At 43.2% G+C, this 19,536-nt stretch overlaps 12 protein-coding genes across 12 annotated transcripts; 7 read left to right on the forward strand and 5 right to left on the reverse strand.

Moving 5' to 3' along the window:
* Positions 1 to 12: 12 nt before the first annotated feature.
* FA14DRAFT_160981 (ATP-dependent DNA ligase) lies at positions 13 to 2,629 on the forward strand. The gene has a single exon (XM_025498919.1). It carries the CDS (start codon positions 201 to 203, stop codon positions 2,550 to 2,552), a length of 2,352 nt encoding a protein of 783 aa, XP_025356417.1. The 5' UTR covers positions 13 to 200; the 3' UTR covers positions 2,553 to 2,629.
* FA14DRAFT_51973 (uncharacterized protein) lies at positions 2,588 to 3,175 on the reverse strand. Its single transcript, XM_025502461.1, has 2 exons — positions 2,871 to 3,175; positions 2,588 to 2,804 (listed from the first exon to the last, which is right to left on the reverse strand). Exons 1-2 carry the CDS (start codon positions 2,950 to 2,952, stop codon positions 2,623 to 2,625), a joined length of 264 nt encoding a protein of 87 aa, XP_025356418.1. The 5' UTR covers positions 2,953 to 3,175; the 3' UTR covers positions 2,588 to 2,622.
* FA14DRAFT_51966 (uncharacterized protein) lies at positions 3,175 to 4,795 on the forward strand. Its single transcript, XM_025502459.1, has one exon. It carries the CDS (start codon positions 3,252 to 3,254, stop codon positions 4,722 to 4,724), a length of 1,473 nt encoding a protein of 490 aa, XP_025356419.1. The 5' UTR covers positions 3,175 to 3,251; the 3' UTR covers positions 4,725 to 4,795.
* FA14DRAFT_160983 (RRS1-domain-containing protein) lies at positions 4,769 to 5,909 on the reverse strand. Its single transcript, XM_025498920.1, has one exon. The coding sequence runs from the start codon at positions 5,835 to 5,837 to the stop codon at positions 4,866 to 4,868; it is 972 nt and encodes a 323-aa protein (XP_025356420.1). The 5' UTR covers positions 5,838 to 5,909; the 3' UTR covers positions 4,769 to 4,865.
* Positions 5,910 to 6,138: 229 nt separating this feature from the next.
* On the forward strand, positions 6,139 to 7,558 carry FA14DRAFT_160984 (uncharacterized protein). The gene has a single exon (XM_025498921.1). The coding sequence runs from the start codon at positions 6,232 to 6,234 to the stop codon at positions 7,453 to 7,455; it is 1,224 nt and encodes a 407-aa protein (XP_025356421.1). The 5' UTR covers positions 6,139 to 6,231; the 3' UTR covers positions 7,456 to 7,558.
* On the reverse strand, positions 7,542 to 8,717 carry FA14DRAFT_51969 (Hus1-like protein). The gene has a single exon (XM_025502460.1). It carries the CDS (start codon positions 8,519 to 8,521, stop codon positions 7,628 to 7,630), a length of 894 nt encoding a protein of 297 aa, XP_025356422.1. The 5' UTR covers positions 8,522 to 8,717; the 3' UTR covers positions 7,542 to 7,627.
* A 333-nt stretch (positions 8,718 to 9,050) lies between these two features.
* Positions 9,051 to 10,076, forward strand: FA14DRAFT_116304 (kinase-like protein; the record flags this gene model as incomplete). Its single annotated transcript, XM_025496165.1, has 2 exons — positions 9,051 to 9,567; positions 9,625 to 10,076. Coding segments are annotated over 2 exons (969 nt in total), but the record flags the coding sequence as incomplete, so codon positions are not given.
* A 682-nt stretch (positions 10,077 to 10,758) lies between these two features.
* On the reverse strand, positions 10,759 to 12,015 carry FA14DRAFT_164653 (uncharacterized protein; the record flags this gene model as incomplete). The annotated part of the gene is made up of 1 exon (XM_025499903.1): positions 10,759 to 12,015. One exon carries the CDS (start codon positions 12,013 to 12,015, stop codon positions 10,759 to 10,761), a length of 1,257 nt encoding a protein of 418 aa, XP_025356424.1.
* A 228-nt stretch (positions 12,016 to 12,243) lies between these two features.
* Positions 12,244 to 13,905, forward strand: FA14DRAFT_51995 (uncharacterized protein). Its single transcript, XM_025502462.1, has one exon. It carries the CDS (start codon positions 12,282 to 12,284, stop codon positions 13,845 to 13,847), a length of 1,566 nt encoding a protein of 521 aa, XP_025356425.1. The 5' UTR covers positions 12,244 to 12,281; the 3' UTR covers positions 13,848 to 13,905.
* Positions 13,906 to 15,895: 1,990 nt separating this feature from the next.
* Positions 15,896 to 17,038, forward strand: FA14DRAFT_116209 (cysteine proteinase; the record flags this gene model as incomplete). The annotated part of the gene is made up of 2 exons (XM_025496161.1): positions 15,896 to 16,100; positions 16,149 to 17,038. Coding segments are annotated over 2 exons (1,095 nt in total), but the record flags the coding sequence as incomplete, so codon positions are not given.
* A 432-nt stretch (positions 17,039 to 17,470) lies between these two features.
* FA14DRAFT_172701 (uncharacterized protein) lies at positions 17,471 to 18,555 on the reverse strand. The gene is made up of 2 exons (XM_025500425.1): positions 18,245 to 18,555; positions 17,471 to 18,151 (listed from the first exon to the last, which is right to left on the reverse strand). The coding sequence occupies exons 1-2, from the start codon at positions 18,472 to 18,474 to the stop codon at positions 17,842 to 17,844; spliced, it is 540 nt and encodes a 179-aa protein (XP_025356427.1). The 5' UTR covers positions 18,475 to 18,555; the 3' UTR covers positions 17,471 to 17,841.
* Positions 18,556 to 18,761: 206 nt separating this feature from the next.
* FA14DRAFT_160988 (uncharacterized protein) lies at positions 18,762 to 19,301 on the forward strand. The gene has a single exon (XM_025498922.1). The coding sequence runs from the start codon at positions 18,813 to 18,815 to the stop codon at positions 19,206 to 19,208; it is 396 nt and encodes a 131-aa protein (XP_025356428.1). The 5' UTR covers positions 18,762 to 18,812; the 3' UTR covers positions 19,209 to 19,301.
* The last annotated feature ends 235 nt before the right edge of the window (positions 19,302 to 19,536 follow it).

Here is a 19,536-nt window from a genome sequence, read left to right on the forward strand (position 1 = left end):
CTTTACACGTGCCATACACCTTACGCAAGCCAAACTTCATAACAGTGGTGCGAGAAGTCTTCACAGTCTAATCACACGCGTGTGTGTAACGCGCCTGCTGAGCGCGTATAGTATGCGTCGTGTTGTTCTTTGTCAAGATTCTCTGTGGAGAGTGAGTAAATCTCTTCCTTCCCGATGTCATCAGAAAAGACGTTAGCGATATGGCTCGTCAACAGACATTGATGGGCGGTTTCGCCAAAGAGCCAGGAAAAGAGAAAGATGAGGCTAAATCCAACAACGGATTGAAAGAAGTCCAGAATGGCAAACTAAACACACAAGGTCAGGAACCTGCTTCCAAGAAACGATCAAGAGTAATCATTGACGATTCAGATGAAGAAGAGGAGGAAGCTAAACCTCAGCCAGCAGCAAAGGCAACCAAAGTCACCACAAAGCCCGAGGAATTGAAAAAGCCAAGCAAAAAGGATGAAGATGAAAGTATGGAAGATAAGACAGAAAATGAAACAGATGAAGAGTACGAAGAAGAAGAACAAGAAGCTGCAAATCAAAGTGCAGAGAAAAAGAGGGATGGTGAAGCAGTGAAAAAACTAGCCGCAATTTTCGTCAAACAAGCACCTACAGAAGATAAAGCTAGCTGGAAGGAAGGTGAAGCAGTTCCTTACTCCGCTTTGGCAGAAGCGTTTACCAAAATTGAAGCAACGACTAAAAGATTGGAAAAGTTGGAGGCCACTACCAAGCTGTTCGTAAAGGTGATCCAACTCACTCCTCAAGACCTGCTCCCGTGCGTGTATCTCTGTATCAACAGACTATGCCCGGATTATGAAGGTCTAGAGTTGGGTATTGGAGAAGGCTTGTTGGTCAAGAGTATCGCACAAAGCACGGGACGTGATGTTGCCCGAATCAAGAAGGATTTAGAGGCAAAAGGTGATTTGGGACTGGTCGCAATCGGATCTAAGCAGAAACAACCAACTATGTTCAAATCTGCCGCATTGACGATTCGTGGTGTGTTTAAGAATTTGAAAGAGATTGCAGCAATGACCGGTAACAAATCACAAGAACGAAAGATTGGAGTGATCAAGAAGCTATTGGCTTCCTCTAACGCAGAAGAGCCGAAATACATCATCCGAAGTTTGGAAGGCAAATTACGGATCGGTTTGGCTGAGAAGACTGTGCTTGTTGCACTCGCTCAAAGTGTTGTCTTGGCGGGTAAAAAGGGTAAAGAATTGGCCTCTGAATCGCTTACACAAGAACTAGAAAAGGGTGTAGAAATCGTCAAAGCCGTTTTCAGTGAATTGCCAACATACGATCTCGTCGTCCCCACACTTCTACGTGCAGGTGTTCAAGGTCTACGAAAGGAGTGCAACCTTACGCCCGGTGTGCCATTGAAACCCATGTTGGCCAAACCCACAAAAGCCATTGGAGAAGTTCTTGATCGATTTGAAGGAAAGCCGTTCGTTTGCGAGTACAAGTATGATGGTGAAAGAGCACAAGTGCATTACTACAAATCCGGAACAGGTGATAAAGCAAAATCAACAATTCAAGTTTTCAGTCGTAATTCGGAAAATATGAGTGTCAAATATCCGGATATCGTTGAACAGCTACCTAGATGCATTAAAGAAGGAACGGAGAGTTTTGTGTTGGATGCAGAATGCACTGCATGGCAAAAAGCAGACCCGGAAAAGGGATTGCCTGCACGTTTGTTACCCTTCCAAGAATTGAGCAGAAGGAAACGGAAGGATATCAAAGTGGAAGATATCAAAGTAAAAGTCAAGCTATTCGCATTTGATATTCTCTATCTCAACGGAAAGCCTTTGTTACATCTTGACCTGGCATCACGGCGTGCATTGCTTCAAAAGAGTTTCGAACCCGTTCAAGATGAATTTGATTTTGCAATCAGTAAAGATTTAACATCAAGCGAAGATATTCAATCTTTCTTGGACGAAAGTGTAAAAGAAGGATGTGAAGGATTGATGGTAAAAATGTTAGAAGGAAATGATGCAACGTATGAACCAAGTAGAAGATCGATGAATTGGCTTAAACTCAAGAAGGATTACTTAGCCGGAACGGGTGATAGTCTGGATTTGGTCGTAATTGGAGCTTATTACGGTAAAGGTAAAAGAACCAATTGGTATGGTGCATTTTTGTTGGCTTGTTATGATGCCGATAGTGAATCATATCAGGCTGTATGCAAATTGGGTACCGGATTCTCAGAAGAAGCCTTGGAAGCGCATCACAAGACTCTTTCTGCTCTTGAAATCACGACAAAGAAAGGATATTACGATGTAGGAGAAGCCAAGCCTGATGTGTATTTTGAAGCAAAGATTGTTTGGGAAGTTTTGGCAGCAGATCTTTCACTCAGTCCAGTCTATTCAGCAGCGAAAGGATTGGTTGATCATCGTGGTATCTCACTTCGTTTTCCACGTTATGTTCGTATTCGTGATGACAAAGATCCAGAAGATTCAACTGCTCCTGATCAAATTGCCGAAATGTATCGTAAACAAGCTGTTACTCATCATGGAGGAGGAAAAGGTGATGAAGATGATGGATTTTGGTAACTATCTTTTGTTGGAGATTCCCTCTTTTGTACTATACAGTGTATCATTTTTCAAACAATCAATGTTCAATTCATTTCCAATTCCTTAATGCCTCTTGTGCGCTCCATCTTGGCTGTTGGGTGATGGTTGGATTATTGTTCTCGGTTGCATCTTCCTCCAGCCTCAAGCGACCTTCTTGCGATTCCATTGAAGACTTACAACAGCAAGAAGCGCATGGCGAGCAGCACGTCTGACAGCAGCCGGAAGAATCACCTGTCAAGAGAGACATCATGAGTTAAGTATACCGTCTGGAATTACCACTCCCTACACCATACTCACGAGCAGAGCGGCATTCTTGACCACAAGAAAGACAAGCAAAAGAAAGCGTTTCCAAAAAAGTAGCACAGAGAATATCGAGCATTGTTTGGTTGAAGTGATATCATGAGAGAGGTGACCTTGACATCGATACCAAGCTGGACTGAGTACCTAATAAGACTCAGCTTTTTGTGGCATGTATCGGTATGCTGAGAAGATTGCTCAGCATCACAATTCCGTACTTTTGGTCAGATTTCACTGGCGCTAACAAAGTGTGGAGAAGAGTGGGCCTACTCGGCTTATCGCGTTTAGTGTAAATGTCTTTGGTGTTGTTCTAAGAAACCTGTGCTTAGGAATCAATCTTCTAACAAAACACGATCATATCGCATCTTCTTTGTTTCCCCGATGCAGCCATGGCGATCAGGTAGAGTAGAGGATAAGAAAGGTAGAGAGGAAGGAGTGAGGCAGAACAATGGACAAACTAAGAATGGCTGGAAAGGGAAACAAAATCATGCAAAACAAGCTCCTTCATCTATCTCCTCTTCGCCTATGCGTCAAGCACGGCTAAAACCTTCGCCATCTTCGATATCATCTAATTCGCTTGAATTGTTAAGCAGCCCTTCCAGAGGGTTAGACAGTGGCACTGATGCATCTCAAGATCTGACAAATGCGGAAACCCAACAGCGATTCCGTGCATTCATCTCGGAGAGAATTCAAGGGCATGTAATCAAACATGGACCAATACAAAAGAACAAGGCTGATCCACTCATCCGGATGCCTGCACCTTCTGTTATGGAAAACAGCCCTTCTACTTTCGACGTTGGAAAAGATCAATTGCAATCATTACAGGACATACTCTTGTTCGTACGAAGATTACGCGAAGGTTGCGTAGCTGCCAATCGGGTAGACTTATTTACTCTGGACGTTTACATTTTGTCCTCGTTGCTAAGCTTATTGGTGGGTGACAATATCCAGCTGAGTTCTTCTTTGCCCAGGACGGTCGATCTTTGCGAATCGGTGGGAAGTGTTGAGGAAGGCACTGCATTTGGACTAGAAGCCTCGAAGGATATTAATTCAATTTTGTACGGTAACAAAGACAAAATGCCATCAAGCAGTTTGGACAAAGATGCATTACGGTCTTTGTACCTATTATGGCTTTCCATTTCTGGCGGTCAGGTTGAACGATTGGGCGGACAACAGAGACAGCATCTCGCAGGCAGTACACTGGCATTTTACGAGCATAAGCAGAAGTTGCGTGCACCTTTCGGAGAATCGGTGAAGCTGATCGAGCGGGTAAGTGCAGCACTTGCTAGAGACAACATTCTCGTTCTGAGACGGGTTTTGATCGAATTGCAACATGATTCAGAGCATCATCAGAAACGTATCTGGCAATTTGCACTTCTGAGCAGAACTGTAAACGAAATGCGTACACGGGTGTGGAACACTTTCAAGAAAGCATATATGCATTTGGCCATAGATCCAGCTCTGGTTGGATCTCAAGCAAGTTGGCCTCATGCTGCAGCTTTGGCCGGGAACGGTGAATGGGTAGAGCGAATGCTATTGATTGATCTAGATGTTATGCCGCTGAGCAAAGAAGAGAGGGAGCAATGCGGAGATAAAGAAAGGGCAACAAATCCTCAACAGCGGTCTGCAACACCTGACATGTGGGACGATAGTGTGGACGATCTTACAAACGCTATGCAATCGTCATCGCTGTCAAACCCATCCGTCTTGTCGACTGTACGAACGCAGCGCTTGGCCAAGGTCTTCGAGGTTTTTGGCTTACCGACCTCAAATGATACTGAGCAGGAAGGACTTTCACGTTGGAAGGATCGCATCACGACGCAAGCAGGCGCACCTGTCGTCAAACTCCGTTGACAGCTTATGGTCTGACTGAATGCGAAGATGTAGAATTAGAGTCTGTAGCATTAAAGTATGTATACTAAAATCATATATCGGAATTGCATGAATAGAAAATACAAATGACGTGATGTAGATCTCATAAGAAGGATAAAAATTCTACTTTCTAGGTTTGCCTTTGCCTTTTGGCTTTCCTTTATCGCCTGCCAAGACTCGACTTCCTTTTCCATCGCTGGCAAATCGAACAGCTTTACGTACATTGACCAAATCTTTATCGCCATTACGTTTGCTAGCGGCAAGTGTACCATTTGTCATCTTGTTCAAAAGAGCCATATGCGAAGCTCTTTCTTTGGATGCATCAACCTCGTTAGCTTCGAATTTACGTTTGATTCCTTTCTCCTTTTGTTCTCCTTCCAGAGTTTTGTCAAATCTTCCCATACTTGCGGTACTTCCTCTACTACGTAGAACGTCAACGTCCAATTTTGCCATTTGTTGTTCCCGATCGGCACGCTTCTTTTCTCCATTTGCGCGAACCAAAGGTTTGCTCTGCAAATCACTGGAGGATTTGCCTTCCTTCTTTTGTACTTCGGCGTTTGCTCTTGTGGCATTCTTCAACTGTTGTCCTTTATTATGCAAACTTCTTTCCTTCCTTTGTTTCTTCAAAGCGGAAACAGGGTTGTAATCATCATCGACATTGTTGGGCAATTCATGAATCCATTGTTCTTCCTCCTTCTTGTTCTTTCCTTTGAATCCCCATCTTGGTACCCATTCCTTGGTTTCATCATCCCAAACCATCTTGTCCTTCTTCTTGTTTGCAATTCCCTTGCGTTTAGCGAATGCTTCCCATTTCGTCTCTGCACGTGGTTTTGGTAAAGGCTTCTCTCTTGGTAAGATAGGGTATGCAGGTGCTGGTAAAGCAGCAAGAGGACCAAGATCAGGATGTTGAGTGATGGGTAATGTTTGTAGTATTGAGATGAATGATCTTGTAGAAGCCAGTACCCTGGATTGAATCAATTCTTCCCGTTTCTTCTCATCTTTGAAGTGTTTGACATCTAGGTCTGATGAATCAACTGACATCAATAGACCAGCATCGAATGCCAAATGAGGATTTGAGGTACTTGTGCTAGCCATGATGGTATCTTGAAGTTCCAGATTTTGAGTCAGTGACTGTAAAGAGGGAGAATGGCAAGCTTTCTTGGTAATACTCACACTCTGTAAAATAAGAATTTAAGAATCCCCTTCATCCAAAAAATTTCAAAAAAGTACACGAAAAAAATCTCTCGGCAATCGGACAGTGTCTTCTCAAGATACTCTCCAAGCCCACTTTGAGTCTATCGTCACGCGCGGTCTTTTAAGATTGGCAGGCGCCGCGCGCGTTAAAGGCAGGCAGGTAAGAAGAAAAAGACAACCGCACCTTTCTTCTCAAGCAGCAGCAGCAAAACTCAAAGCCAGCTTGCGTTAGGTGCGTGCCATTGACGTCGATTGACGGTAACGATCTCAGACAAAACCACGATCAGCAATCATTATGACAACTTATAATCGTATGGCAGCTGCCGCTGTCGCTGCTCAAGGCGGAGAAGCAGCAGCCGTAAACAAACAATCGACAACATCGATGCAAAACAGTAAAGCAGCAGCTCAAGCCGCTCTCTCTGAATTAGATGCCGCCGCATTGGAATTAGACTCGGATACAATCACTTCTCTTCGTTTGGATGGATTGGCCTTAAGCAAAATTGTTAAACATTCTCGTGACGCACATCCTCATATCGCAGCCGGTGTCCTACTAGGTTTGGAAATCGGATCAGCATTAGAGGTCAGCAACGTTTTCGCTTTGCCAAGAGGTGTTTTGGGTAGCGGTAACTCAGATGATGCTGAAGACAACGAACGCGGACCAAGAGCAGCTGCTCGTTACACTCAACAAATGGTACAATTGCTCGGTGATGTGAACGCAGACGCAAACCCAGTCGGTTTGTATAAATCTTGCTTCTTGGGCTCCTTCCTTTCAAGTTCAGTCGTCGACAGCTTGAGTGCAATCTCTAGCCTTGTTGATCGTGATGGTTCCAAAGACCAAAGTCGTGGAATTCTATTGATCCACGACTTGGCACAATCAGCTCAAGGAAACACAATCGTGAAAGCATACCGTCTATCGCCCTCCTTCGTTGAGGCATACCGCAAGACCAAATTCACTGCTCAAAACCTCATCGATCATAAACTCACATTCTCCAACATTCTGATCGAGATCCCTGTTTCGTTGCACAACACAGCTTTGCTCGATGCATTCTTGGCCACACTCGCAACACCTGAGCCTCGCGGACCTTCACTCTTGGCTCCAAGCACATCCGAACTTTTGGCCAATCCACCAACTGCACCGATCACCGCACCACACTCCTTGCTCACATTGGCACATACACCTGTTCTTTCATCCGCATTGGAGACATCATTAGATGCATTGGATGACTATGCCAACGAATCAGGTATTGTTGGTTATCAATCCCGTCAATTGGCTCGTGAACGTGGAAGAGCAGAAGCCTTTTTGGCCAGACGTAAAGCAGAAAATGCAGCACGGGAAGCACAAGGTTTGGCACCTTTGCCGATCGAAGATATCAACAAGATGTTCAAACTTCCTCCAGAGCCCAGCAGATTGGACAGTACAATGTTATTGGGTCAATTGGACGATTCATCCAAGAAACTTGCAGAGATCAGTGCACTTTCTGCCGTTCAATTATACGCCGCACGAACGGGTGCCAATTGAGCATCACTATGGCATTGCGTCTCTCCTTTCATCTCTTTTTGTACTGTAGCAATTCCCTAAAAAATAAGAATGAAATGCTAGACTTTTAACAAGGTGAAGGGACTTTGCATTGATTTTACAGATGAGGTATGATACACTACTGTACAGGTATAATGAGACGACATTGGAAGCACTATTCATCGTAAGCTTCTTGCATAGCATTCAGAGTGACTTGCAGATGGGCAATATAGCTTTCATTCGCGGGCCCAGGTTTACGAACGTGGATGACGAATGTTGCAAATCGCTTTGGAGCGATCCAAAGTTCCGGAACATAATCGATCAAGGTACATCCCAACAATCGAACAAACGAACGTGCATCCAGATTGACTTGTCTGAATTTTTGTCTTTGAGCAAGGGTTACATCTGTATTGTCTTGACCGGCATTGGTTTGCATGCCAGTCCAATGTGTTTCTACTTTTGTCGTATCACTTTGAACGGCGATTTTCACTTCCCCTACAAGGTTTGCCAAGATCATGATTCGATCATGCGTTGATTCTACCGAACGCATCCTTTCTGCAACCACTCTGACTTCGGCTAAATCGGGAAATGAAGTAATGACTTTATAGTATCTTCCCTGTTCTCCAACTGCTTTTTCGGGCGTACGAATGATTTCCATATCCCTTGGCTTTTTTATCGCTATGAGAACGTCATGAAGTACTGTTAGCTCTTGTCCCGATTTTGATCGTGTGATGATCTCAACGTTCAAGATCGGTTGATTGTTTTGCTTTGCTAATTTGAATGTGACTTGACTGGCAGGTGTGATTTGTTTCAATGCCTGACAGAGATGTTCAGATACGATTTCGATATTGACTTGATTGTTATAATTAGACTCCACTTTGTATTCACGAAAGAAGAAGTTGATATTATCCAAAACAGCAAAAGCTTCTACCGGTCCTGTTCCTCTAGGGATAACGACATGAATTTCTTCAGGCGAACAACGAAGTATACATCTGTTTGACAATTTTGCCATAGATTGCATAATCCGTAAAAATGTCACCGGATCTCGAAATATAGCTTTGAGTTTCATTTTTTCATTGACGTCAATGTGATCGATCGTTTGTTTATATCTTGATTACCCTTTTCATCCTTCTTTTTTCTGTGAGAATGACGTTGGGGTTGAGAACAACACTTTTCATTCTTCGCAATACAGTGTGATATATCCAGGCGGCGGCGTTAATAGACGCGTCATTATATTTGTTACACTGCTTGCATGCTGCATAAATATAATTCGGTAGCCGCCCTGAGATTAGAGATTGGTTTGTCTTAGTGCGGTTAAATACTCCGTTCAATCAGCAGCATGTCTCCTAAATTTCATGCAGGTCAAGAAATAGCTTAAATTAGATAGAGAGATGATTAGATGCTGTCGTTGAGATTTATACTCATCACCTCCATCAAACAAGAAAAAGATCACAACAATGAGTAGAAGTGGTTCAAGAAATGGAGATGATGGCGGAAACGATAGTGGTGGAAGTGGTAGGAATTCCCCACGTTTGGGTAGCGGAGCACCTTCAAAGGTAAACAAAGTGGGAGGCTGGAGAGCTGCAAGTCATATTGGTTCAGTTGTGGACGATTGGCCAATGTATTCAAGTCAACCAGAAGATTATATCTTAGGTTCACCAATCGGATTTGGTGCTTCTTCAGTCGTTTTTGAAGCTTCTTTTCAACCTTTAAACGGACGTGCATGTGCAGTCAAGGTGATCGATTTGGAAGTGTTTGGTAGAGATTTAGCCGAATTAAGAAGAGAGACACAATTGATGTCTTTGTCAAAACATCCGAACGTCCTTCGTGTTCGTGGTTGTTGGGTTGAAGGAGCTAAGCTACACATCGCCACACGTTTGATGAACGCAGGAAGTATGTTGGACATTATGCGTTTCAGCTTTCCAGATGGATTGGAGGAAGTGGTGATTGCAACCGCTTTGAAGCAAGCATTGGAAGGTCTCAATTATTTGCACATCAACGGTTGGTTACATCGTGATATGAAAGCGGCAAATTTACTCGTTGACGATGACGGCACCGTCCTTCTTGGCGATTTTGGAGTGGGCGTCTACTTGACCGAAGCAGGCAAACACGGAAGTAATCCTCCCTCGAGTGGAGCGGATGAAAGCAACAAAGCCGATAGTATCAGCCAAGCCGGTCGAAAGAGCTTTGTGGGCACGCCTTGTTGGATGGCCCCTGAGGTGGTTGAACGAAAAGGATACGACACAAAAGCAGACATTTGGTCTTTCGGAATCACAGCCTTGGAACTCTCATCGGGAAGAGCACCGCATTCTCGCTTACCAGCTATCAAAATCTTGATGAGAACACTTCAAGATGATCCTCCAAAGTTAGATCGCGAAAATGGGGCGTACAAATATTCCAAGCTGTTCGATGACTTTATCAAGCAATGCTTGCAAAAAGATCCATCAAAGAGACCCTCGGCGGATAAGCTCTTGCAACACGGCTTTTTCAAACAAGCAAAAACGAAGAAGCATCTCGTCAATTCACTCTTGGCAGGATTACCACCCCTATCCGAACGACAAGAGAAGCAAAGAGCGATGTCAATTGCATCTTTGCAAAATCAAGCATCCTGGGATTTCGGTACAAACGGCTATAATAGTCGCTTGGCAACGCCCGCATTCGAGATGGGCGATCCTTTTGGCAACTTTAGTGGTGTTGTCTCTTCCCCACATGGTTCAGTACGATCAAACCTTGTGAAAAGTACTGATGCAGATTATTCAAGTTTGCGCAAAAATCGACCTCCTTCGACGGATATGGCCGGAGCACCTCCTTTATCAGCAGGAGCATTCGGCAAAAGACAATCACGCGCTCAGAGAATGTCGGTATCATTTCAATTTGATGATCCACATGAGTTACAAATGGTCGACGAGAATGCCCAATTAGACAAAATTGGAGATACGGGTAAGAGTCACGTAGAAGATAAAGAATTAGAGTCTATAAACGAGCAAAAAGGTAACACGGAAGGAGACACCACGACGGATGCCACTCCTTCTCTAACAGATGGATCTGCTACTTCAAGCAAAGCCAATTCAGTTGATACTCATGCCGTATCTAAGGAAGACCTTTTTTCGGTCGAGCAAGCGACTGCAGCACTACCCAATCTGCAAAAGCCGCCAAAAGAGCATATGAACAGATTGAGCAAATTATTCCGACGCACATAATTAACAGCGAACAGCATCGATATACCCCTTTAATTCCATCATCATCATTGTATACTATTTCATGATACCTATGAATCGGATCTCTTTTATTTGTGTAGCGATCAATCTATTTACCTAATTTTCGCTTTTGTGGATCCATCACGCTTGTCACACGAACGATATCGCCAACTTTGAGTAACCCTGAAGGTTGAGCAGGAGATGCCAGAACGCCAAAGCAAGGTTTTCCCTTTTTTGCATATTCGGGTTGCACTTGTCTAAAGCGTTGTAAGATTGTATAAGGCACATAACTATCCCGCACGCCTTGCTGAGGGTCAACGTTTGGCACAAGACATCTACCACAACGGGCAACACAATCGATCGAAGTACCTTTTCCATTGATACTAGATCCGAAACCGATCCCTCCTGCTTCTTTTCCGCTTGCAGCAGACGTTCTTCCATCAAAAACCTCGATGTGTGTCCAAGCATCTTCTTCCCAAGGAACGAGAGCCTTGTTGAGATCTCGACCATGATCATCATTAAAGCTCTCTACAACGATATTCGGACGAAAACGTTCGATCGGGAAAGATTCCAACGCTTCGGGCGTCCAACGATCTTTTGAGATCTTATCGCTCACTTTGAATGCCTGTACTACACCTGCATGATTTGCTGGTAGGGCTTGATCGTATTTGGTTGATGATCTTAGATTGGGATAAATGGAAGCAACAAGTGTATCGCGAACGTGTTGAATTGAAGCTTTAGAGGCGATTAAAATCGGATAAAAGTCTTGGAAATGCATTACAGACTTTTCTTTTCTCGGATCATCAGGTCCTGCATTTCTAAGCCCAGGTCCCTTACGTACGAGTTGAACGGGTCTTTCGAAAAATTGTGAAAGTGCTTCGTCTGCTTCTTTGGAAACAGCATATCCATCAGCTTCTTCGCCCCAGATAATTATCCCTTTGACGATTTCCATCTCTGATAGTTGTTCTTTTGAAGGATCTAAAGGTGTCTTTACGAGAACGTCACCTTTCTCTGGTAATGGTATGGTGATCTCCAGTGAATTATTCGCAAGATCCATTCGTGGACTGATTACGACCATCTTTGGTAATTCTCTGGCCGTTTGAAATTTCTTCGTTTGTCCATCAATGATTAACCAAGAACGATCATAACGCAGCCCACCTTCATCGAAATAAGCTTCAGGAACAGAAGTACCACGACAACTCTTTATTGGGTGAATGAATAGTTTCTGAATTCGAATTTCCTTTTTGATCGATTGAGCATATCTAGGTGAGAACAGGTTGGATAGCCATTGTTTGGAGAATAGTAGTATTGAAGAGATGAATACAGCTGCTATAGCAGAGTATATTGCTAGCTGTTGCGTAGACATATCTTGAAGTATGCCTGCCATCTTGTCGATCGAAGAAGAAAGACAAGAAGAGTTGCATGCATATATCCTATTTGAACATGACTCCACCTGATCGGGAACGCGTTCTTCTTCTTCTTTAAACCTTGTTCTCTCAACGGGCCATGCGGAGATTAGAATGATAAGATAGAAATAAAGCCGGTAACAAACAATAAAGGCGGAAAATCACTCAATTCTCTCCATTGTCATTTCATGATATTTAGCGCCTTCTCACAATTGCTGAGCCTTTTATGGGTTGCTATGAATTTGGCGGGAGAGTGTTCTTATCTTATTCTAATCGTCATCATTTCTCTTCTGAGCTGATGACCAAGATGTTAGGGTTCAATAAACCTGTTGTCCATGTGGACTTGGTGGAACCGTTGATATTCCTAAGAAAGCCACCAAGTTGGAGTGCATATGCCAGTACTTCATCGTCCACACTTGATCAGATCGGATCATGTCAATTACGTGGAGTGGTTAGGGTTGAATCAAAAAAGAGTCTTGACCAGCTTAAGCGAATTCAAGTATCTTTCATTGGCAAATCACGCAGTATGAATTGGGAGAATGGCGTCGCACGTGAAGAAGAATTGAGGCTTCATGATCAATCCATCAACCTGATTTTACCAATTGAACAACAGAATGATAGAGATCTCTTTCCGTACTCCTATACAGCACCTTTCTCGATTTCTGTTCCATCAAATTTACCACCAACAATCGATACAGAATTCGGTAGAGTGGATTATCAGGTTTCTGCCACGGTATATGGCGGAGAAGGTGAAGGGAACACCATTGCAAAGAGTGCGGTTAATAAAGATGTTCGAGTAGTATACGACGCTGCCAATCCGAATCATAGAGAGGAAGAAACTTCTCATATCGGAAGAATGCATACCTTTGAGGGTGATTGGCAAGAATGTTTGCACTGGAAGTGGACTTGTATGACAAATGTATCAACCACCGGAGGATATGTACCCTTACAAATATGTCTGGCTAAAGTTAACAAACAGACAAGCAAGAATGTTTGGGTGAAGTCTATCAGAATCTCACTTACGGAACAAACGGAAGTTACTTCTGCAAGTGTTACTTCTCCTACTGTCGTTCGACGTTCATGGAATCTACTCGCGATGGGAGAAAAGGAAGAGACTTTATTGCCCTTGCAGTCGAACACGAAATTTGGACAAGATCTGATAGCTGCAGCTCAAAGAGCAAATAATACAGATATTCGAGCGGAGAAGGCTCTTTATAGTCAGTCCACTGCTGAGTCAAGCCATGCTGAACATAATCTGTCTAATCCAGATGGACCATGGTCGCTCGGCTGGGATGTTCAATTACCGGTTTGTGCAAAGACGAGGTGTCAGTCAACGGTAAATCATCCTTGCAGTCCCGTGAGAGTGTTTCATATGCTTAACATGATTTTACAATTTCAGAAAGACGATGAACGAGAAATATTTGAAGTGAAAACGTCTATGCCATACATCGTTCGTTCAATCTACTTAACAGATCCTTATTCGCAATTACCATGCTATTGGTGCGCTTGCTTCAAATCACATCCATACGAAGCACGGGAAGAAAGGAGTGAAGGAGGTATACTTACCTATCATGACCCTCATCCACAATCGATGATCGTACAAGAAACACCAAAAGAGACTCAAGCTTCAACAAACTGGTTATTGTCGGCACTAAAGAGTCGAACTACCGCCACAACAGAAACTAACAGTATATCTCATCAAGATCGTCGATGTACGGCAGAAAAGTGGATAGAATTGACTGCCAACGGAGGTCTTCCGCCGCCATCGTATGCACTGCCTTCAACATCTTGAGTTATGCACCAATCCACTTTAGCTACGTCAATGCCCTGTACTATAAGTTTATCCAATGAATTCTTTTTTATATATTATCAGTTTGGTATTTACGTCATACATATATGCAATAAGTTGTAAGCTGTTTTGCATTTATGATGAAAAGCCTTTTTCTAAATAATATTAAAATCATATTATCCTAAAAATATTTCAATTATTTTATTTGTGACGGATCTTAATTATAACCCACTACGGAACAAGATTCTCACAGAGCTGTTTATGAAATGTCGTACAGACTTGTCTCATGGGATGTTGCCCTTAGAAACCGTATTCCCGATAATACATCATGAAAAGATGTCTCTTCTAGAAGTGACCGAATTTATGGAACATGAATTTATATAATCATGAGCTAGTCTTTTAATCTTCAGACAACAATGATGCACTACCGTACATAAGCGCGCAGCAGCAGCACAACAAAAATGCTTTAGCGGCGCCGCGCAAAAGAAACAACATTTTCGCGTTTAAGCCTACAGAGAGCATAAGCCTGGGAACAGGCCCTTGTGCAACAAACAACAACAGCTCACTGGATAATAATCATCTTTAAAACGCTAGACCGACCGAACATTCATTCTCTCCATTCTTCTTTTGCTCGCGTGAGGTAACATCGATTGGGATTACGACGCAATTTGGAACTTTTCAGGCTTTATTGAAGATCATTAGCAGGAATTCAAACATTGGAGCAAGTTCACAGAGTTATTATACAAGTTGGCACGAAAAGTCACACAAAAGTCACTCTCGATAATTGACCGCAGCCGTTCCTCTAGTGGCGGACGACATTGATAATAACATTCAACATTCCAGCCTTTGTACTCAACTCTTGAAGTCATTACGAATCTCAAGGACTTATTTCGCCCAACCAACATCTCAACAGAGGTCCACAGGAATATAAGTCTCATCATCACAGCTGTGGATCTCCAACCATACCAATTGGCAAGATGGCTGCCTCTCAAGCAAGCCTATCAATAAATACAGACGATTCATTAACATACAACAATCATGCTGGAGGACCATCAATACCATCCTCTTCAACAGCAACACAAAACTCAGCATCAATACCTCCTGTCTTGCTTTCGCAAAGAGCAAATTTACCTGCAGCAATTCAAAGTTGGAGCCTAGATGCACCTTCAATACTGAGTCCTGGTCTTACATTCTCACAACGCAATCAAGGATCCCCTTCTACATCTTCTCCATTTCGTCAAGCTTCGTCCACAAGATCTCCTTATCAAACTCAACGTGCTGTGTCAAATTCTTCTTCGCAAAGGAACCACGCAAGACTGCATACATATGATGAACTTTCTGAATCACCAATACTGCTGGAGAATACACTCAAGCTGACCTCATTAGGCGTTTCTTCGATACGACCTGATCCCAATGCAGCCCCAAAGGTGACATTATCCGATCGATGCAAGCCTGATCCAAAAGTGGTCTTTGATCAAGACAGATTTAGACGGCGGCAGAATAATCTAACCAGAACATCAACTATGAGTAGTACTTCGACAGATTATATAAGGAGAGGTTCGCTTGGAGGACAAAGCAGCATGGCAAACGGAAGTCTACCACACCAAAATACCACAACAAGATCCAACTCTGAAAGCGCTTCATTCTCATCTCCTACTTCAAGTACAGGCCCACTTCCAGTTCTGGCTACACCAGAAAGCAGTCTGATTGTAGATCCGGAAAGCACGGCAAATAATAGTATGAGCGCCAGCAGTTCTCCTGCTCCCATAAGAAGGACGGCTGCAGCATGGACAAAGCCACGATCATGGGCAGATCTGGCAACACGAATGGGACCAGCCGTGCCTTTGAGCGGATCTGCTATATTTTCAGAGAGTATCAACGGAACGGAACCAACGGAAAAAGCAAAACAACACACCCACAATCGATCGGCTTCCAGTCCTTTAAATCCTTCACGAAAAGGCAAAGGTGGAAAAGGCAACAGTGCACCCGTAAGCCTTGCAACTCTTATCGGCGAGGCTGAGACCCAATTCACTGCACCGCTCACTTATCCTCGCGGAATGATCAACAAAGGTAATTTGTGCTTCGCAAACGCAATCTTGCAAACTTTGGTCTACTGTGCGCCATTCTACAACTTATTTCGTGTATTAGGACAAACTGTTCCGCACGATTTGCACAACAGCACCCCTCTGATGGAAGCTGTGATTCAATTCTTATCCGAATTTAAAATCATACCTGCGGAAGTGCAAAAGAATTTCGGTGAATCACCTTCTTTGGCCGTTGATGCTTTACGTGATATTCAAGCAGCTTCTGAACCATTTGTTCCTGAACAATTGTATGAAGCGATGAAGTTGAATAAGCGCTTTGACACAATGAGAAGAGGACATCAAGAAGATGCGGAAGAATTCCTTGGCTTCATCCTTGATACTCTGCACGAAGAATTACAAAGTACGATTCAAAAAGCTGAAGCAAGAGAGCGAAAGGCACAAGGCAAGACTGACAAAGAAGGTCAAGTGGCCGAGCAAACCAATGGAGGACTTGAAGAAGAGGAAGAGAGGGTGGTAAATCGTCCAGTCAGTCCAAGCGAAGGAGATGGATGGCTTGAGGTTGGACAAAAGGGTAAGACTAGTTTCACAAGAACGACCTCTACCTCTCATTCTCCTATCACACGCATCTTTGGAGGAAAGTTGAGAAGTGTGCTAAGGACGCCGGGTTCAAAGGACAGTGTAACACTCGAGCCTTATCAACCTTTGCAACTGGATATCCAGCCTTCGCATGTTTCCACGGTGGAAGAGGCTTTGGAGAACCTTACCAGACCGGAAACGATTTCGGGTGTATTGTCTTCAACGCGAACGCTGGTGGATGCTACCAAGCAAGTGTTCATCGAAACACTTCCTCCTATCCTGGTTCTTCATTTGAAGAGATTTTATTATGACGACGTAGGAGGGGTACAAAAGAGTTCAAAAGTGTTAGGATATGGATCTAGTTTGGAGATTTCCGAAAGTGTCATTAGCCCCGCTCGGCGTGGAGAAGCACAACGTCGTTACAAGCTCTTTGGCGTTGTTTATCATCACGGTCGATTTGCAAGCGGAGGACATTACACTGTTGATGTCTTGCGTCAAGACCGTAGCGAATGGATTCATATCGATGATACAACCTGGTCGATCGCATCAACGCCACAAGCTAAAGCATCACATCTGCCAAACGGAACCGGCGCAAGCTCAAGTCCGGTTATGTCTTCTCCTAGAATGTCCAATAAAGGTCATTTATCAGCAAATAGTCAAAGTCTCACGTTTAACGATGGTGGTTCTGCCTACCTCTTATTCTATGTTCGCGAAGATGCAATCGTGGGCAAACAAGACGATCGTACAGGGCCGCAAAACGGAAAAGCACATAAAGCTGCCTCAACAAATCAAGCAGTCGATAACACATTACCGCCAATTTCTGTTCGAAGAATGGCAGAAGCAGCAATGGCAGGTCCGCCACCGGTTGTTCCAGGTGCTTCTAGAACTGCACAAAAGAAAGCGGGCGTTGCAAAATGATGCTAACGCTTTCCGTATTTTACTTATTCCATTCCACTCTTTTCTTTTTTCTTGCATTCAATCATTCCTTTTGCAATTGTGTTTGTTAATCATCCATTGTACAACCTTTATCATTTCTTCAGCATTCATATATTCCTCATCAACAACAACAATATGATCTTATGCAATTCTCTTTTGAGCAAAACAGCCATGTGAATTTTGTCAAATGAGAGTAGGTAATGTATTTAAAATTCTATATACGGTTATAAAGACGAAAAGTATGATCAGTTTTCCAGATGAGAAAGATGATGATCAACTGCAATTATTTAAAAAAAAGGATGATAGTTGATGATAAACATAGCGTTTTGTTTGAACGACAGTCACGCGAGAAACATGTACACGTACAGCAGAACGAAAAGAGAACAACAAGTTGATGATGATGTGTGGGTTAATTTGTTTGTTTTGTTTTGTTTGTATGTTTAAAGAACAAAAGCACCACCGGCAACAACGGCAGCGGCAACCAAAGCGGCAGCGCCCAACTTGGATGGAACGTTGAGGTTAGCAGGAGCAGAGTCAGGCTTGTAATCAGAAATTGATTGTTCGAGAGCGTTGACGTATTGGGTGACGATTGCTCCGTAAGATTCTGTCAAAGTTGGATACAATTTTGTAACGCTGTTTGCAAAGTTTGAAGCGACTGAAGAGACAAAGTGACCTTCTACACCGGGGTTGTATCCACCGATCAAGAAGCTTTGCAAAGATTCAGAGTTGTAAGGAGGTGTGACGGTGGAACTGAAAGAAAGAAGAAAAAAGAGAAAGAGTTAGAATCGATAAACTGAATGAAAGATCAACAATGTTGTTGTTGTTGTTTTTCTCAATACTCACGCTCCTTCAATGCATCCGAATGGTTGATTTTTGGGGTTTCCGCTGACCAAAGTGCAAGTAGGACGAGATGTTGCTTGAGCATCACCACCGCTTGAAGATTGAGAAGACATCATGGATGAAGAAGCGGGTGCGGCTGAAGAGGAAGAAGATGGTGCTGCACTTGATGAATCTTGTGCCAAGACGGCGGTCAAAGTGGCCAACAAAAGGGCTGAGCTGAATGCGAACTTCATCTTGAATTTAATTGATAAGAGAGGGGGGTCGATGGGTTGGGTAAAAGGGGTATTAGGAAGAGATGGGATGTGTTTGATGGGATGACGATGAAAGATAGGAACGAGAATCAAATTCTTTTTAACAGACTTGGATAATCAGACGTTATACATAGGTACGTACACACAGTGTGTTGACTGATAAGTTGCGTATTTACATTCATGCAAAACAAAACAAAAAGTGGAAAGACATTAGACGGAATATATGCGCCGGCGCGCTATTGGATAAAAGAATAAAACATGTAGCATGACTTTCTCTTGCATTCGAGAGAGACAGAGGCCTGTTCTCAGTCAGGGTTACGATGCAGGGCTACAGCTTGTCCAACAACAAGTGTAAAAACGCATTCGATAGACCAGAGTACCATTTTTGGGAAACTGGTTCTATTCGCCGTGTGTTTGCGCGCACAGTAAGAGATTCTGTGCGTGCCGTCCATGATTTTGTCTTACGCTTACCACATGCGCCGCGCCCGCGGTTGTCGATCAAGCAAAAGGCAACCCCTAGAACGGATAGATTTAGCGGGAATGGCGTTAAAACAGTGTTGGGAAGTTGTATTGGCGTTTGTATTCTTTTTTTCTTTCGCGTCTTTGTATGTACGTGCTTGTGTATGTTTATTGGACTAACTCAAGCGAAAAACTGCATCAAACATTCCTTCCCGCCTTTACCTTGTCAGAAGAAGTTGAAGGTGGCTGCTAGGTAGATGCTCTAGGAAATGCTATATCTTATAAATTAATATCTTATCATATATCTTTGATTGCCAGTTTAACAAAAAGCTATCAATGAATATCCATACGGTAATATTATAATAATTATTTGGCTCTCAATAATAGACATTGCGGGCTTAACGATCAATCATAAATCCGAATAGTTTGTCAGTCAATCGGCACACATATGCACATGGCCGGCAAGAGTTATACACATTTTTATTTCCGAACGCGAAAGAAAGATTTTTAAGTCACGCCAAGAAGGCTTGGTATCGCATTACGTAATCTCTGTTGAGTGAGTACCGTGACTGATGAAGGTGACTA

The sequence above is a fragment of the Meira miltonrushii genome (assembly GCF_003144205.1).
Source record: "Meira miltonrushii strain MCA 3882 unplaced genomic scaffold FA14scaffold_2, whole genome shotgun sequence".
Lineage (NCBI taxonomy): Eukaryota > Fungi > Basidiomycota > Exobasidiomycetes > Exobasidiales > Brachybasidiaceae > Meira > Meira miltonrushii.

Excerpts from the sequence above, each read along its gene's own strand:
- FA14DRAFT_160981 (XM_025498919.1), top strand. The coding sequence starts at position 201 with ATGGCTCGTCAACAGACATTGATGGGCGGTTTCGCCAAAGAGCCAGGA.
- FA14DRAFT_51973 (XM_025502461.1), bottom strand. The coding sequence starts at position 2,952 with ATGCTCGATATTCTCTGTGCTACTTTTTTGGAAACGCTTTCTTTTGCT. Across the intron at positions 2,805-2,870 it reads TCAAGAATGCCGCTCTGCTC|GTGATTCTTCCGGCTGCTGT; the intron begins GTGAGTATGGTG and ends CTCTCTTGACAG.
- FA14DRAFT_51966 (XM_025502459.1), top strand. The coding sequence starts at position 3,252 with ATGCAGCCATGGCGATCAGGTAGAGTAGAGGATAAGAAAGGTAGAGAG.
- FA14DRAFT_160983 (XM_025498920.1), bottom strand. The coding sequence starts at position 5,837 with ATGGCTAGCACAAGTACCTCAAATCCTCATTTGGCATTCGATGCTGGT.
- FA14DRAFT_160984 (XM_025498921.1), top strand. The coding sequence starts at position 6,232 with ATGACAACTTATAATCGTATGGCAGCTGCCGCTGTCGCTGCTCAAGGC.
- FA14DRAFT_51969 (XM_025502460.1), bottom strand. The coding sequence starts at position 8,521 with ATGAAACTCAAAGCTATATTTCGAGATCCGGTGACATTTTTACGGATT.
- FA14DRAFT_51995 (XM_025502462.1), top strand. The coding sequence starts at position 12,282 with ATGGGTTGCTATGAATTTGGCGGGAGAGTGTTCTTATCTTATTCTAAT.
- FA14DRAFT_172701 (XM_025500425.1), bottom strand. The coding sequence starts at position 18,474 with ATGAAGTTCGCATTCAGCTCAGCCCTTTTGTTGGCCACTTTGACCGCC. Across the intron at positions 18,152-18,244 it reads TTCGGATGCATTGAAGGAGC|TTCCACCGTCACACCTCCTT; the intron begins GTGAGTATTGAG and ends TCTTTCTTTCAG.
- FA14DRAFT_160988 (XM_025498922.1), top strand. The coding sequence starts at position 18,813 with ATGCAGGGCTACAGCTTGTCCAACAACAAGTGTAAAAACGCATTCGAT.